General features: G+C 35.2%; 1 protein-coding gene across 7 annotated transcripts in view; it reads right to left on the reverse strand.

Annotated features, from left to right (window-relative positions):
• Positions 1–17475, reverse strand: part of MYOF (myoferlin) — a 70072-nt gene that overhangs the window by 36101 nt on the left and 16496 nt on the right. For 4 of the 7 annotated variants that reach the window (XM_067000984.1, XM_067000983.1, XM_013189606.3 and 1 more), the window contains 13 exons: positions 14312–14420; positions 12969–13053; positions 10587–10744; positions 9933–10061; positions 8482–8544; positions 8322–8372; positions 6756–6786; positions 6154–6269; positions 4904–5030; positions 4037–4140; positions 3051–3119; positions 2894–2937; positions 1971–2053 (listed from right to left, as the gene is read on the reverse strand). In XM_067000984.1, the coding sequence (XP_066857085.1) occupies positions 1971–2053; positions 2894–2937; positions 3051–3119; positions 4037–4140; positions 4904–5030; positions 6154–6269; positions 6756–6786; positions 8322–8372; positions 8482–8544; positions 9933–10061; positions 10587–10744; positions 12969–13053; positions 14312–14420 (1169 nt within the window). The remainder of the gene's footprint in view (positions 1–1970; positions 2054–2893; positions 2938–3050; positions 3120–4036; positions 4141–4903; positions 5031–6153; positions 6270–6755; positions 6787–8321; positions 8373–8481; positions 8545–9932; positions 10062–10586; positions 10745–12968; positions 13054–14311; positions 14421–17475) is intronic. The other 3 variants (XM_013190062.3, XM_067000982.1, XM_013189914.3) reach the window with 1 other exon arrangement.

A 17475-nucleotide genomic window follows, 5' to 3' on the forward strand; every position in this document is an offset into this window, starting at 1 on the left:
AAATATAATTCAATGGGCTAGAATTTTGTTTCCTGATTACAGTAACGAAGGTACTACTTTTCTTGTACCATTTCCAAAGAAAAAAATGAAAAAAGCATATAGCATATAGCTAACACAAGAGATAACTGTTTTGTTGCCTGTTTCAGATTTGTACAGTCCTCCTCTCCAATTATAAAAAAATCTTAAGAACATTTCAGAAAACCACTACATTTCATAGCCCATTAGGATGTCCTTATTTACTGAAGACTGTAGACTAGCTCAGTTTCCTAATCCCACTGAAGTCAGAACATGCTTCAGGCGTTGACCTCCTGGAAAGACTATCAACTGTGATTTTATACAAAAATGGCCATTCCAATGTCAGAACTTCAAAAGAGAGAGAATCTACTTAGACTCATAAGCAAGGTATGACTCAGCAGCAGTTCAAGTTACATACTTCTGTGAGTAGCACAAGTCATTTCTCCACAACTGAATTTTCCCCAACAGCCCAGCCCTTCCATCTTTAACTTCCCATTGCCTTTTTCTATAACCTTTGCTTTTGCCTCTGGTTGTGTGTGGGATACACAAAAACAATGTTTGCACAAAGTTGTACTTTCAACAGCAAATACTTCGAAGGGGACTGGATTATAAGCTTGCAGTTATCTGACTGAAAATACAGTTCCATCTGATAAGATAATTAAATACCTGCTCAAGTCATTGCAGGATTGGAGCCACTCCTTTTGTTTTTGAACTCCTGACATAGCTACCAACTCAAGGACAAACTAGTCTGTTTTCAGACAACATGCACATATCATAAACACAACAGAAAAAACGGTAATTTAGATCCTTATTGTGGAAATGGTTTTGAGTCAGTGTCCTACAAGCTAATGTACACATATAAATAAATCTTAAGTCTGTTTAACCATGTCATTATGTATGGACACCTAATATGCCACACTATGTATATTAAAAAGACAACACAATTTTTTTCTGGCAAAGTAACACAATCATTGTCGTGGAGCTGGCTCAATTGTATGAAAGATCCTGATATAAAAATAAGATGGGATTATAGAAGTAGATCACCAAGAAATTATTAATAAAACATTCACAACATTGTATTAGAACAGAAAAATAATAGGAAATGTATTATTTAATATTTCCCAAAAATTGCCTAACAAAATTTGTTCTCTTGCAGTTAATCAGTTCTGCCTTTTAACCTTTATGAAATTACAAATCTAGTCACCTAAACTGAAGCACGTAAGCTAATTCTCTGCAATCATAGTATTGCAGACATTCCATTAGTTCATTGAAGCTACTAAAACAAGGGCTACTTAATAGCTATGTGGAGCACTCATATGATGAGAGGCAGTGACAATTTATATAAAGCTGCTGATCAAAGCAGTGACTGATCCAACTCCTCCTCCCCTCCCCCCACCCCCCAACATCTGAAAGCAGTACAAAGGAAATGAGCAGATGGTTCTACATCATTCCTGCAGGCTAACTACTCAGGAACATTCTCCTGTTTTTAGGTTCTCTGTCTGTAGCACAGACAGACTTATAAGGTGGCAAAAAAAAATCTTGTCTGCTAGTGCCCAATGAAGTAGTTAGTGATTATGAAACAGTAACTCTGGATTGTAAATGTTGTAGTAAGAATCTTAGTAAATGTATGCATCTCACTAACGGCACAGAGATTACATGGTTTTCTGAAGTTGGGAAAGAACTGGTTTGCAATCTTAATTGATTGATTACCTTTATAAATAAAACTGATTTTTGAGGTAGTTACTGCAATTTGATGATGATGTGGTTTAAATGTTAAAGTTTTACTACCTTGAAAAGTCCCACTGTATGTTTTCTATGTGCATTGTTTTGAAAACTCTGGAAATAGACTATCTTGTTGCCACAGAACTGAGAAACTATAGGAAACTATATTTTTTTTAGGAGCACTGACCCTTGCTATTCCTAATAACACAAGAGAAGATAGCTGAATCAGTTACCTTCAACTTCTCCTCCAGAAGAAGCAATTTTTGAGAGACTTAAATATGTTGTTCCTACTACATCATTTTTTGTAAGACGATCCCTACAAAAAGAGAAAGATTTTAGTTAAACATAATGCTGACCATCCTACATAGAAGCAAGCGAAAGGCACTCCAAGATGGTATATTCACATTTTATATCACTTGGAATGCCTTAATATTACTAACAGAAGGTATTTAATTGATAGTTACAAAAGCGAGTTGTATCATGAGGAAGTCACGTGAAGTACTGTAAAACTCTTTAAAAACCTGGTAGAATTTCAGTAACCAACCTAGGAGCTCTGTTGAAAAAAATCATTTGCTTCTCAGGAGTACAAGTAGTCAGCAATGTGCAAACCAGAGCCCTGTGATATATTCTGTCTTATCCCCAGAACTATGCTTAATAAGTACACTCAGATATACAGAAAGAATAGCAACTCTGTGGCTTACTAGTATTTGAACCACCTAAACCAGAACTCAAAATATGCTTAATGTTCTGAATAGCATTCAACAATACACGAACAGGAAGATGATATGAGCAAGACAAATGTTTACAGAAGCAGACATTCAAGTTTTACTTTAAAATATAATGGAATTAAATTTTTTTAAAAGCATTAATGAACTAGTTAGTGGGCACAAAACTAAGAAAGAAAACTGACAAGTGCATGTATTAGAAACATTACATGATCACCTAACTAGCAATAGCGCTCACTGCTCACTGTACAAAAGTAACAATACTCCCATATTATGCTAATCACACCTATTGTAAAGAAACCATATTACTAAAATTACTTAAACACTGTTTATATACTTGTAGATTGAGACTCCAACAACACCTGACACAGAACCAGACTTCACTTAACATAATTTATCTTGTCTAGTGCTTTGATTAAGTCATAACTCACCAGTCAACAACTGCAAGCTTTATTTTCTCACACATTGAAGGAAACTGAAAAAAGCAATGATAATAAAACAACCCATTACTTATTTCAATTCTGTAATGTTAATGCCCTAGATTCCAAAAGAATGCCCATTTTCTAAAGAAATGAGAAAAAAACTGACCTTGACTTGAAGATAAATAATTTGGTTCCACTCTGGGTTAGCATTTTTCTCAATTATGTTTGTGCAAACCTAAAAAATAAATATCAATTACATAGCACATCAAAGATAAAACAGACAGAAAAGCATATACTAGCTATGATTTAGGATCAATCGTATTCTAATCAGAGAGGGAGTAGTAGTTAACGATGAATGCTGAGAGGTTTATGCTCCAATCAGCTTTCATTTGGTAAATACTGCTAAACTGACCTACATATACAATGTTAATGACTATTAGATGGAAAATAAAATTTTGAAACCGTGTTTAAACTTGAGGCTGGAGTTGCCTTAAAAAGAAAAAAGTTTGTTATTTCCACTAGCTACAACAAAGATGCTTTCACACTAGTACTGATCTCTTATCACAGCAGAGAAGACGGACACAGGAATGACTTGATTCCAGATTATTTTATGTAGATTTTAGAGAGGATGAAGAATATACTCTATGGGAAAGACTATATTAATTATCGGTAATGTCTGCTGAAGATTCCCTATGTTTACTGGGGGTGTTGACCTGATTATATAACATACGAAAGGACTATCATTTTTCCTCTTGAAGACTGTCTAGCTATGAATATAGGCTGTGCAATTGGGCTTCAGCTCAAATTTGGCATTCTGAGGAGCATATTAGTCATAAAACGCACAAATGCTGTTAACCTGTCCAGAAAAATCTGCACCACCAGTTACAAAACCTGATCAGGAACAACCAGTAGGTAAGCAACCTGGCATACATAATTTCCTAGCATTTAGTCATACATTCCTTTTATTAGTCATCAACTTTGCACCCATTCTACTATATCTCATAAGTTTGCCCTCATTCTACTAAGTGAACTTTAGGGCTAATACTTTTTTATTTCCATAACTTAGGTAAGCTTAAAAATGTATATTGGCATATAAATCCTGTTCTCAGGACTATGACTAAAATAAAGTGATTCAGGTATTTACTCTATTACCTTTTTTCCAGCAAAGGAAACTTCTACAAAGGGATCCACCAGGTTTTTCTTGTCTGCTTCTCCTCCAAATATTTCCTTGACAGTCTGTGCAAAAGCATCATCCACTGCACAGAAGTTTCAAAACAGAAATAAGTGTTTATGCTTTTTTTTTATAATTATTATTATTATTTTAAACTTGCCATAGCAATCCCACCAAAATCAACCAATTTACAGATCTAGGTAGGGTGAAGTCTAATCTGATGAACAAAGTTGTGAAGAGTAAGAATCTACCAGTGAAAATGGAGAGTTTAGGCTTTGGTGAAATTTCAATAATATAATTTTTGGAAACATCCTAAGGAGTGCTAATGTGCTCCTGAATTTAGGGGCATAGTTGTATTTGAAAAAATTTACTCAAGTACCTGTAGACACAGTCACTTGTTGTCACAGATAAAGGGGAAAAATCTTGCTAAGATGGATGAAACTGAAACATGCACTATATACTCAAACTAGACATGCACAGAACATCCAGCGTACCTGCAGATCACCTGGACTCGAATGTTAACTTCTGTGATTGGACATAGTCTAATGAAGATGACCACTACTTGAAGCTGTGTGGCCCACTCAGCAACAGAGGAGCATTACTCATCTAGTGTGTAACATTAAATTATCCATTACAAGAATTAAGTAGACTTACTGAGTATTACCAAAGAGCTTGAAATAGGCTACTTAAACCATCACAGAATTATTGGCTCAAATAATAATGTAAAACACTCAAGATGTATTATGTTCATGAAATGTTTCCAAACAGCTATCACAGGCAATCTAATCTATCTATCTATCTAATGGCAATCAAATACACCAATGGACAAGTAATAAGAACTGATGTACTTTGTGGAATGTCCTCAGCTCTGTAGATTTTGAGAAGGAAAGTGACCCATCGAAGTGCAATTCCAGCTGGTAATAACAGATTGCTCTCCACATCATCGCTTTCATTATCTCTTTCCCGTTTTTCAACCTGTTGGGAGATATATTGGCACATAGTATCTGGTATGTAAGAAAGACGAGTAATCCACAGATTTAAGGCAATTAGTTAAACTGGTGCCCACAATACCTTACAGGTAGAAGACTGTGTCAGTTTCATTATAAAGAATGAGACTTCATTGAATTATCAAACTATAAAAATGAATTCTAGTCAAACTATTTTGTTTATATTTTAATCTCTATGCTATTCAACTGTAGAAGCCTACTATAACAACACTTCTAAAAACATCATCTGATGATCAACCATTATTGCACTCATAAATAAGGCCAACTTTGTGCAATTTTCATACCCATCTCAAGATGAATATTGTGGTAAGGAATCTTACTATAATTAGAAAATACATACAATTCTGATATAATTTACCAAAACTTACTGCTTCCTCCTTTAGAAATAAACAGGAGTTCTAAAATGTCACCACAAATAACTACAAATATCCTTGTGATGTCAAGAATCATGAAGACAGCCTGACCTCTAAAGGTCCCTTCCAACCCAAAACATTGTATGATCCTATAATATTGAAGGAGGAGGATATATTCCATGGTGGTAGTGACATTACATTTAACTAAGGAGTAGCAGAATGTAAAAATCTTAAGCAGGAATAACAGCAGTATTGGAACTACAGACAACAGTCGAGAAAAACGTCACACAGAGAGGGCTTATTTTTACCTTGACAAGACAACAGACAGTTAAAAACTGAATTGTTAAAAGCAGTAGTTACTTTTAACAATAATATGCTTTCCTATCCATCAAATTAATTCATGCCTAAACTGTAATTATTGATGGGCCTGATTTTCACCTGGTAAGTATTAGGAGCTTTCTGGTTCTCGGGTTTCTCTGCAGGCTCGTCTATATTACACAGTAGTCGAGACATCCCTGAGTTAGTCCTGGAACTGATATCAGTATGCTGCTCAGCCTGATTAGATATGCTAAGAGGAATTACATATTAGCTTGCAAGCGACATCAAGCTAACACATCTGTGCTTATTCCAGGACATGGAAGTTACATAATGCTTACAGAGGACGTTATACAGAACTGTGAGGGGGAACATGAATTATCAAGGGTGGATAAAGAAGAAAAGCAAATAAATCAAACTTACTGGTGGCTCATCTCCAGTTCCCAGGACAAACATGCTAACTTTCATATAGCCTTTAGCTCCTGAGCTTGTATCCTCAGGATCACTCAGCAAAAGCCATTTTCTCATAACTGCATGGCCTGAAATGAAAGTAAAACACCCCTAGTAACATCCATTAAATAAAGACAGAAATCAATGTCAAAGCCAACTGCTCCAAAAAGCCTACTTTAACCTACAACTAATTATTTTAAAAATTTATCCTTAGACAGGTCTGAATATCTCTATTCAAAACAGGAAATCTAGCGGTGTTAAAACATTACGTGGCATGCTATTTCCCTGACACAATTTACAAATACTTTTGCATCATCTTTCAATTTTTTTTTGGTCTTTGATACCAAAGCTAATATCCAAATTTTATGTGCTTGTTCTTCATCTTGAAACCATTGAAAGGAATTACATATTGTTGGAATTTTTTTTTTGTTTATACTTTAAGCAGCAATTTCAACTTTCCATTTACTTACATTTTTACTTTAGAAATAGTAATGGAAATGTTTCAATTCCAAGTTTCAAGAACTCAAGCACACCTTTTCTTCTAGGAAAGAAGCTCTGAAGTAGCTGTTACTTACCAGGTTCATCATAAACATAGCCAATGTCAATCTGCAATAAAGATCAAAGGCATTATATTGGAAGAAATACCAGAACAGGAAAATGCTAGGCAAGTCCTCCAAACTTTTTCAAAAGCTTGTCACAAACAAAAGAAAATTTACATAGCATATTCTTGGGATGAGAAAGAGAAAATGCCTTACGTTTACAAAAAAAGAATTCTGAATGGGTAGAACAATCAAGAAGAAAATGCAATAAAAGATGGATGCAAACTAACAGCTTGCTCCTTCCTTCCTCAGGTCCCCAGCTTTCCCATTTATTGGAAACAGAAGATGGGGCTAATTACTTCTTCTTGAACTCCCTATGCTCCTCCATTATTTTATGTTCATACAGGCTTTTCAGACATCTTTTTTTCCCCTATTTCCTTCTCAGCATCTCATAGTTCAGTTGCAGAAGTTAGGCTTTTTTTTTTTTAAATGAGTAATTTAATTTCTCTTTTATAAAAGATGAGCAATTTTTTCCCCACTGTGTCAAACCTGGACATGATTGCACATGTACCCCTACTGTATTGATTGTATCAGGTTTCAAACACGTTTAGGAATGCAAGTATGTTTATGCATGTCAACTGGGCCAACATTCCTTGCAGGTCTGAAAAGGTCATTTTCTAGAGAGAATTCCTCTCGGAGTTTTTTCCTGGAATGCATGTGGGAACAGAAAGCATCTGAATGACATGCTGTCACCTGCCTGTTCTGATTAGTCCTTCAGTCCTTCATAGAGAAATATACCTGTCTGGATCATTAGAAATTACATGGTAAATAAGCAGCACGGAGCAAAAACAAGCAAGCTGCATCTAGAGAGGAGCACTCTTCGTCATGTACATATTTTCATGAAAAGGCGGTCCAGAGATGTACTGAATTTTTGCAGTACAAAATAAGCAGACACAAAAGACAACCAACACTGACACTGGAAATGTTATAATAGGGGATCCCAGAAACTATTACAATTGTCGTGTGAATACTTTGTCTGTACTGCCTTAGGATACCTTCAATGGGCAGATGTTCATCTCTCAATAGTGACTGTAATGCATACAAACAAAAACAACCTCACCAATATCATCAGATCCACATAAATTAATTTAAGAAGCTTTTCCATGATTTTTACTTAACATATTTCTGATAAAATGACCTTTCCACATCACTTGAGAATGTGCATCTTTATGCTGCCATGTGCATTACTATTCTGCCTAATACAATTATTTCTGCAAGCCCTACCTCATACCAAATAATCACCTTGTTACTTTCCAAGCGAAACATTTACCTTTTGGAAAATACATTTTTCTCTTGGATACAAGTGAGAGAACTTGGTATATAAAACACAATTTTCTTTAACAACAATCATCTACTCAAATAAGAAAACTGATTATCAGTGGTTAGAACAAACGGTCTCTAGCATAACAAGCAAGACATCACTAGGTAATCTTTGGCCCCATGCTAAAGCTGTATAAATTTAAACATTTAAAACACGGACTTTAAAAATTTCTCTCATTTTCTTTAATTTAGTCAAGATATGGAAGTCAGTTTCATACCCACCTTAAACTCTCCCATTAGACAGTCTGCTCGTAGAGAATAAGAATCATACACCTATAAAGATAGATACGAAACAGGAATGCTTCTAAACTTCACAGTGAAATGGTCAGACAACCCTATATGCATCCAGCAGCCCCTTGGAACATGCACCATTTTTTCTTACCCGAATGCTAATTGTTTCATCAAGTAACTCTAAAGGAGTCATGTGGACATTGTAGAAAAATAGCTGTTAAAGTAAAAACAAAAACAAAAAAACATTTTGAAACAGAAAATGCATCACATAACTCTCTCAATAGAAAATATGAAAACATGATTTTAAAAGGCTCGTGAAGTATGCCTGCTAAAATACTATCAGCCTGCCTCCTTGTTGGAAACATTATCTGATAATTTAGTGCAGAATTAAAAACTGAACTAGGTAAACAAACTTAATATAAAATAGAAGACAAAGTCAAGACTTCCATTTGAAAGAATGTAGTAGTAGGTATAGTCCTGTCATAAGCTTTCAGCATTGCCCTTGCTCTGCACTTCATAGTCTTCTCAGGGGAACAGCTTCTGCAACTGTAAAAGCTACTTGTTCTTCGGGACATTCAATTCTGGTCTAGTCATCTCTGTTGTACCTGTCAAAATGGTCTTTAGTGTTCATGATGATAAGTGATTGTAATGATTTGCATCTGTGAAATTCAAGGCTATTGTAACAAACCTGATAGTCTGACAGCATGAAGATAAATATACTATTTAACAGATTATTTGCTTTATTCATAGTATATGCTTTACTAAGTTTGGTCTTTGAGACCAGAGATATTTCAGTCAGTACTCTATCCAACAACAGGAGTACACAAACATGGTCCCACCTCTGAATACTAAGACTGACTAAAAATTGATTTGATACAAGCTGCATGTGATTTTCTCCCCTTCCCTTCCCCCTCTTTTCTTTTTCCCAACCAATGTTTAATAAATCTTGAATGCTACCTACAGCTTAGTTCAAGTCTCAATCTTTGCTGTACATTCCTTGTTTTTGCCTTCATGAGTTAAACATCCATATGTTTACTGTTCCAGACACAGGATCATTTATTTTTGTGCTGTTTATACTACTATAAATTCCTTCCTGCCATTTCCATACATTTAATGTATAAATCCCCGTCTGGACAAAAATCTAGCTGTGCATTTACAAATTATGTGTAGTAACACAAAGGCTTTTCCAGATTCTGTGTAGAAGTCTTACTGACCCAAAGCACTGTATGGAAAGCTCAGTTGCAAACACCAAAGAAGTCTAGAGTGATTTCCTAATTTTTCTGTGGTTTTATAACCTGCACAGAACTATTCAAAGCCCTTATGTCACATGGCCAATCATATCAAAGAACAAGTTACATATGTTTCAGTTGAAGTTTGATTTCTTTCTAGATAGTTTGCTAGGGCTGCCAGAAATAGTGATATTGCATTTAGTAATGTGAATACATAAAGAAAGAGACTGGGCACTTGGAAATTCATGTTAGTCACATTATCCTTAAATATTACAAAATTATTATTTATTGACTATAACGAAAGCTGTGATAACCATTTTTTCCTCATTTGATGGCATCAACCTTTCAGCTGAAATTTTCTTACAACACTCACTTCATCAAAATATGGGTTGTTTCCTCTTTTGATTCTTGTTCGGTGTGTCTGACCACAAACATGAACTTTGACAACTGGTTTTATGTTATTTCCAGGCAGCTGACGACCTTCAATGACTCTAACACGAATCTGAATAAATATAAATAAATAATAATGAAAATCAAACATCTGTATTAACTCATTCCCTATGCTATCTCTGTTGACAACAATTTCTCAGTACACCACCAAAAAAGTTAACCAGCACCTGAAGTTGCTGGCAGATACAGACAGACTTTTTAAGCATAAATTATGATAGCAAGTATAATTTTACTTGACTTTTTCAAGACAAGTTGGAGATAAGTTTTTCAGCAAGGGTTTTTTTACATGCTTTTACTACTTATTTTTAAAGGTGCTATTGTAGCTTGATGTCTACAAACGTATAATAAATACGGTTTACCTAGATTTCAGTCAACTGTTCAAAACTGGACATCTCTGTAACAGGCACTTTTGAAAAATACTTTGGAAGTACAGGCTTTCAAACGAAGTGGTTAATTGTTTCTACAGTCTATTAGCTTTGCATGATCTGACATTAAATTATACTCAAGACAATGTGAAAGGAGCGATGTCATGCCAAGTCAGGAAAAGGCAACATGCAATATTTAATAAATCTATTACCTGGAAATCTTGTGGTTTGTTAGAAAGGATTCTCCGTGTTTTCTTTCCTTTGGTGATGCGCCTAGCTAGCTGGGCTTCCTTTGTGCCACTTGGAACTGTTGATGTGATGTTACCAACATCCATGCCATCCTCATAATCTCCATTGTCTTCTCCATCTGCTACAGTTAAAAAACATTGCAGTTAACAAATAGTCCAGCTTAATATTGAAGTTTCAGGAATAAGAGTCTGATATACAAGAGTTATACTGGAATTGTATTATCATCTCATTTTAACAAATTTATTTATTTATTTTTTACTGACCACATGCTTCCAAATCCTTTTGAAAGTTAGTCATTTTAACCTGCTTAAGAATAAATTTATATCCTAATCAAGGTAACTGTAGGTCTGTCCCACTTCAGGATGCAGATTATCTTATACAATTCCTGTATACTTTTTTGAACCAAACGACTGCCGTTGTAGCAAAGCGCAATTCAGTTGTAATTAATCATCATGAGAATATCACCAGAAGCAATTACTTTCATTCCAGTTAAAGCTATTTTTCCTAGAAGAAAGACTAGGCTCTAGCGTAGCATCTGAAGTTTTTACTTCGGAGCCTTGAAAATATGAAGACATTTAGGGTTTCTCAAGGGTGGATACTGCCATCTAAAATAAAAATCTGAATCCCCCTCCACAGCATTTAACTGTGGAATAAAGGGAAGTTTTTAATAAGTCTCTTCAAAGACAGTTCTGAAATCACAATAGCTCTGTGGAAGACAGTTCTATATCATACAGTGAAATTCCAGCACTGCAAAACAGGATCCATAAATATCTAGACTACAAAATTGTTTAATTCCCTTGTGTTTCTAATTTCTTTTCTTAAATGGAGGACAGTGAATATGGTAAAATCTACAGTAAGAACAAGCTGTGCAACTGGTGGCTGGCATTAACAATGTTTATTAACTTCATGAGTTAAATTGCCAACACAGGGTGATGAACACTTTGCATAATGAATTCATCAGCAGTTCTTGTAAGAGATGTATAAAACCACAAAGACTGACATACCATCTACTTGATAACTGGAAGACTCCACCTCCCTAACATTTTTCAGATTCATCTGCCCTGATGGATACATGCAACTGTTTGATTACACATCCTGACATAGCACTTCATTTTTAATTTCTGAAAAGGAACTGCAGCAGTCACAACTGGGGAGGTGACTTCATTTCATGGGTAACAGGTATTTACAATAATGAACTAAGGTGTGTTTGCTAACTGGCACTGAAATAATTTTCACACACTTGCTGGATACTAGCTAAAAGCCTGCTGTGTTCTATTTATCTGTATTACCTCATAGTTCAAATGTAAGTGCATTTTTAAAAGGCTATCAAAATAATCTCATACAAGTCAATTAGTATTTTTAGCCTGCAAGTCCATATTTCTATATAATATTGTGAAGTTTAGTAATTTAACACACAACTTTTCTGTTTACATTACCTAACCTTCCACTCCTCAAGCACACCTCTCAGTGGAATCAAAATTTCTGGAGACTCTTCATTTCAAATTTTTTTCCTTCTTATGTAACTATCATCAGATAATGACCAAACTAATTTATTTTTTCTCAAACGTATTAAATTTTTTACATTTAATTTTGTCTGCACAACCACAGCCTGGCTATTACAGTAATTATTTGCCTGTCAACTGAAGAAATCTGTTGTTACTTCACAGTTCTCCGATGAGTCTGAAAAAACAGTAGATCTCAAAAACATTCTCAGAGAAAGACTGGGTAAAATTATACATCAAGACCAAAGAATATTCCCTACTGATTACGATAATTATATGGACTACTCAAGTATCAAGCCTAAATGAAGATACAAAAGTGTCTTTCAAAACTTACTTATTCTACAAAAAAAACGGTTAATGCTTTAAGAAAATATTTTCATAAAACTCCAACATAGAAATATATCTTTCAAAAAGTGCAACTTCCCTGCTTATTTTTCTTACCTCTGAAGTATTACGACAGATAACTGCTATTTCTCTGAGCATTAAATATATATATATACATATATGTATGTATATATATATAAAAATTTCATTCTTTAAAAAAGCCCTTTTGAAAAGCTTTTAAGCAAAGTTATTCTTCTGTAACTCAATTCCACTGGAGAAAATGAAGCTAAAAACATTTTGTGTCAGGAAATTCCAATTTTCCTCCTAACTGTAGTGCTGAATCATCCTTAATTTCTTTTTAAATCACTATTTGGCAGTCTTGGCATGCTTGCTTCTGGTTATTAATTATTATTATTACTATTTTTGTGACGAACAATTCTGTTTAATCACTTTCTTGCCTTGTCTTACATATTTCCATGACCTTTTAACAATAATGTTCTGAAAAAAAGGTTGAAATACCTTCTTGTGTATTGGTCCCTCCTGGGTCATTAGGATTTGCAGGTCCAGCTGGTGGCTCATATCCTACTACCAAATCAATTGTTGCCTATAGAGAAATACACGGTTTTGAATGAAGCACACAGTATTCACAACAATTCATTTAAAGCCTTAAGTCATTGTAGCACTGTACATGAGCAGTAACTATTCATGGTCACAGCAGAGTTTATAATAAAGTTTCAGCTTATTAGTAAATGAGTAAATTGATAATAAGCTATACACAGATACAAACAATAAAGGCTAAAGAATTTGCAGGTAACGGAATAGGCTCTAAAACTATATTTAAAAAATGTGATTGCAGTGTTTATATTTAGAAAAAAACTGTTGCAATGCAAGCATATAAGATTTTCAACAAATATTAATATATTTTCACAATTCTGATGGCAGATTAAGTGACATCCTAAATTTACAAATGAAAGGCAGAGAGAAATGACACTATCTAACAAGTCTGAACCATAAGTAAAACTTCCTATCTGGCTCTTCTAATTGCTTGTTCATACTTCCATCCTGGAAAAAATACATGATGTCATTTTCCATTGTAATTACAGAATTGTTTTTTAGTGCTTGACTGTGTTTTTGCATTGATGAATAAAACATTATTATTCCTAGTTGCCACAGTAACATGAGGAGTCAGCAAAACCACCACAACCCTGTGACCAACTAACCACAATATTAAACTACAGCTGAAGAGATACTGAAATTACCCTTTAAAGCCTCTTATTAAGAAGACTGGAATGTAGTATGAAGTGGCTTAGCAGCCAGTCTGTGCAAACAGTAAGGTCCCAGTTCTAGACACTACTTTTAACAGATATCAGTTAATCACTCAGTTTAGCATGTGTTTAAATTTAACAAAGTTAAGCAAGTTCTTGCCTAATTTTCTGAACTGAGCTGAAAGTAAACATGCATGTGATTATGTGCTTCTTAGAATCAGCATTATGACACAGGTGGGTATTAGAAAGAATACAGCAAGAAGTGAATATGGAACTATCTGTTATTTAAGAAAATGCTTTTTCTTTCTTTCCTTCGTTGTTTTTTTAATACCAGGCTGATTTTCACAGTATCTATAACACATGTATACAAATACATAGTTCATACAGAGAAAACTATTTAAAGAATTATCTTTGATATTAAACTCGGCGTAATTACATCCTGTTATAAATTACATCCGAGGGTTTTGCTACAAAATTGCAAAGAATTTAATCTATACAGTAAAAATAACTTGGAAGTATATTTATATCACTATTCGTTCTGTTGCTGGAGCATTTTGATCAAGAATATAGGAAAAGAAGGAAATGTAAGCCACTCACTCCAGTTTCTTGTCCCCTTTCGTTTAGCAGCGGTATGAGTTTGAAGGGAAAAGATCTGCTTTGGTTACCTACAAGTTCCTTAAGTGCTATGGATGCACTGCCAATTAACCTGAAATGAAGTGAAAATCATTATCATAATTCAAGTATACATCAAACAGAAGTTTCATTTTATCTTTTGCTTGTGTCTGTCAACCAAATAATTCCAGCTGTGACTTGAAAACCCAAGACAAAATAAAAGATCATTGCAAATGACTGAGTAGCACTAATTTGTATTTTTTGTTTCACTGAACTTAAACGTGCTGTCTTTCTTTCTTGAAGACATACCATACCATTAACCTAAAAGAGGTTAAACATCTAAATTTAAAAAAAGATGTATTTTTTTTAATAACTATTTTCTGTATAACCTTTAACAGCCATGTCACCTGTTTCATCCACAGAGTTCTCACTGGTAAACTACAGGATGTAATACGTTCTTTACCTACGTAGTTTTGCGTTCTCTTGGATGAGAAGTACTGTATGAAGGTATTACAGCTGTATCACACAAAAACTGACAGAAAAAGACATACACGCATCTCTACTGAAAACAATGAAACGGAACAATCACAATCAACGTGCTTACTACATTCTTCACAAAATTAATCTTCTTGCCCATACTCTACTTTTTGGAATAGGTTCATCTGCTTGCCTCTAAATTCTCCAAATATTTAGATACGGTTCATGGGAGTGCTACCAACAGAAGATGCCCAGGAGATAATGACTCCTGTGGCAGACCCTTCTGAGCTGCTTCTGCCTCCTTTGGGACAGCATTTGTCACCCTCATCCTCCTCAAAAAGTGAAAATTGCATGCACTTTTAACCTTGGAAACGTCTTTTAAGCAGACTTTCTAACAGTGTGGCATTGGTCTCATGATTTCTGGCACTGCCTTTAGTTACCATAGTATGCAGTAACAGTTTACTCCAATACTGAAGTGGATTATTGGAATACCTGAGATTGTTGCCAGTGAGAAAATCCTGAGATAATTTCACCTTGTAAATACTATAGAGAACATTTTCAAACAAAATACCAACTTTGCAGCTGAAGTGGGGAAAAAAAGACCCATGAGCACAGAACTTAAGTGAGGTTCCTTTGAGTAGATTACAGTGCTTTTTCATGGAGAAGCTAAGGATTCTCTGCAACAGGATTATGCTGGGTCTATGCAGCTCTCCCTCTCCCTACTTCTACAACTCCCTCCATGACAGACGCAGAACTTCTCCCTGCTTCCCTGCTGACCCTTCTTGTTTAACTTGTGACCCTCTGGACATCCTGTTTCCCAATCTAGCTTTCCTCTCCTTGTCTTAACCTCCCTCTTGCCTGTCTTTCCCTTTCTTTGTCGTATCTTAAAGAACACCCAGCTCTGTTTTCAACCTATTGTCAATTCATTTTTATCTGCCAGTTCACTTAACGCATCATTTACATTTGACTGGGGATGCTCCACTTCAGCTCTGGGAACCTCTTCAGTCCATCCTGTTCTCCCCAGCTAGATTGAGAAAACTTGTAAAAGTCTCTAATGAAGTCTTCTCAGCTAAATTTCAGGATCTATAACACTGTCTTGACTGAGCTATCAGCATATTGATACCATCATTCACACACTTTTCCTCCAAGCCTTAGCCTTCCTTTAGGTTCCATAGATCTTTCCTACCCTCCTTACCTCTTTCTGTCTAAAAACTTCTTTAGTTTGTCACAGGACTTTAGAAGTGAAAGGATATAAATAGGGCACTAGGCTCAGTCTCCTGCTCTCATAGGTGTTAACACAATCTTAGTCCTTTACCACACAATATTGTCATTAAATTAGGTTATGAATTAATATTCACAATCCTCTCTTGCAGAGTTTTTTACTGTCCGAAATTAAATTGCTTTTGGTCCTGTAATTTAAGTGACAAGCCAAATAAAGTAATCATTGTGTGCTGGCACGTTGGCAATCCTCAGCCAGCAGCCAGTCCCAATACCAGCTGGAGGACTTCCACCAGCCCTGCTCCTCAAAAAAAAAAAAAATTTGGGGAAAGAGCGGCCAGAGCACAGTGATATTCCAGCTATGCCTCACATATTTCTCACACACAGGAGATGGGTTAGATGTGAAAAGCAGCTTAAGATCAGGCTTTGCTGTACAGGTACTGCATGAAGCTGTTCTAACCTTTAAAACTGACCACAACTGAAACTGATGCCATTTCTGACACCTGCCTTTCTTCTCTTTACTGAACGGACACCTTGATTCAGTAGCATACCCTTGATCCAGTGTCCTTTAGGAGCGATGGAAATATATCAGGTTATTTCAGTAAGCATTAAATCAATCCTAGATACATCTTCACTTTTTACAAATTGTTGCACAGAGCTGGACATTAGCTGAAACTGACACCATGCATGTCTCAACTTTAGGGAGCTTAAGAAACGATTTCTCCTGTTATGTAATCATAATTACATTCAACCCACAAGACAAACCTAGATTTAGAACATCAGATATGCATTACTTCAGTGTTTATGTTATTAAATTATTTAGGTTATTTATACCTCCAACTGTAGTATTATTTAACATTGTCTGTGATTTGATGCAGCAAATCTTGACATCACGGAGTAACATACACCCAGCACAGGAAACAACAGCAGATGGCCTTTCTCAAACAGAGAGGGTTTATTATTTTTTTCCTGTGGCTTGAACATTCCAAAAATTGATGTTCTATACAACTCATGTAAGTCTGACATTACACACCAAAGAAGCATCTCCCTCTACATTTGACCAAACTTTTTTAAGAGCAGATGTCCTGCAGACAGGCGCTGATATTATTCAACAGTCAAAGATAAGTCCAAAAGTTTCATTCCATATGACTGCAAAGCCTAAAGCGTATAAGCCAGAAAAATACTGTGTAGCTTAATGTCTTTTTCTCTTTATCACATCAGCTTCTAGAATGTAAATATCTTCGAAAGTAACTATAACATGAACAAATTGGAAACAATTCCTACAGGTGAAAGGAAGAAATGCTTCAATGTCCTTTATGCAGCTGTATACTGAAAAAACAACTTCTCTTCACTCTTTTTCCATCAATGCAAAATTAATCAACAAAAAACGTCTATTCCAAATTTTCTTATTTTCCCTTATATCGTTCAACCACCAGTATGACTTCCTATTTCAG

Source organism: Anser cygnoides, chromosome 7 (assembly GCF_040182565.1).
Source record: "Anser cygnoides isolate HZ-2024a breed goose chromosome 7, Taihu_goose_T2T_genome, whole genome shotgun sequence".
NCBI classification, from domain to species: domain Eukaryota; kingdom Metazoa; phylum Chordata; class Aves; order Anseriformes; family Anatidae; genus Anser; species Anser cygnoides.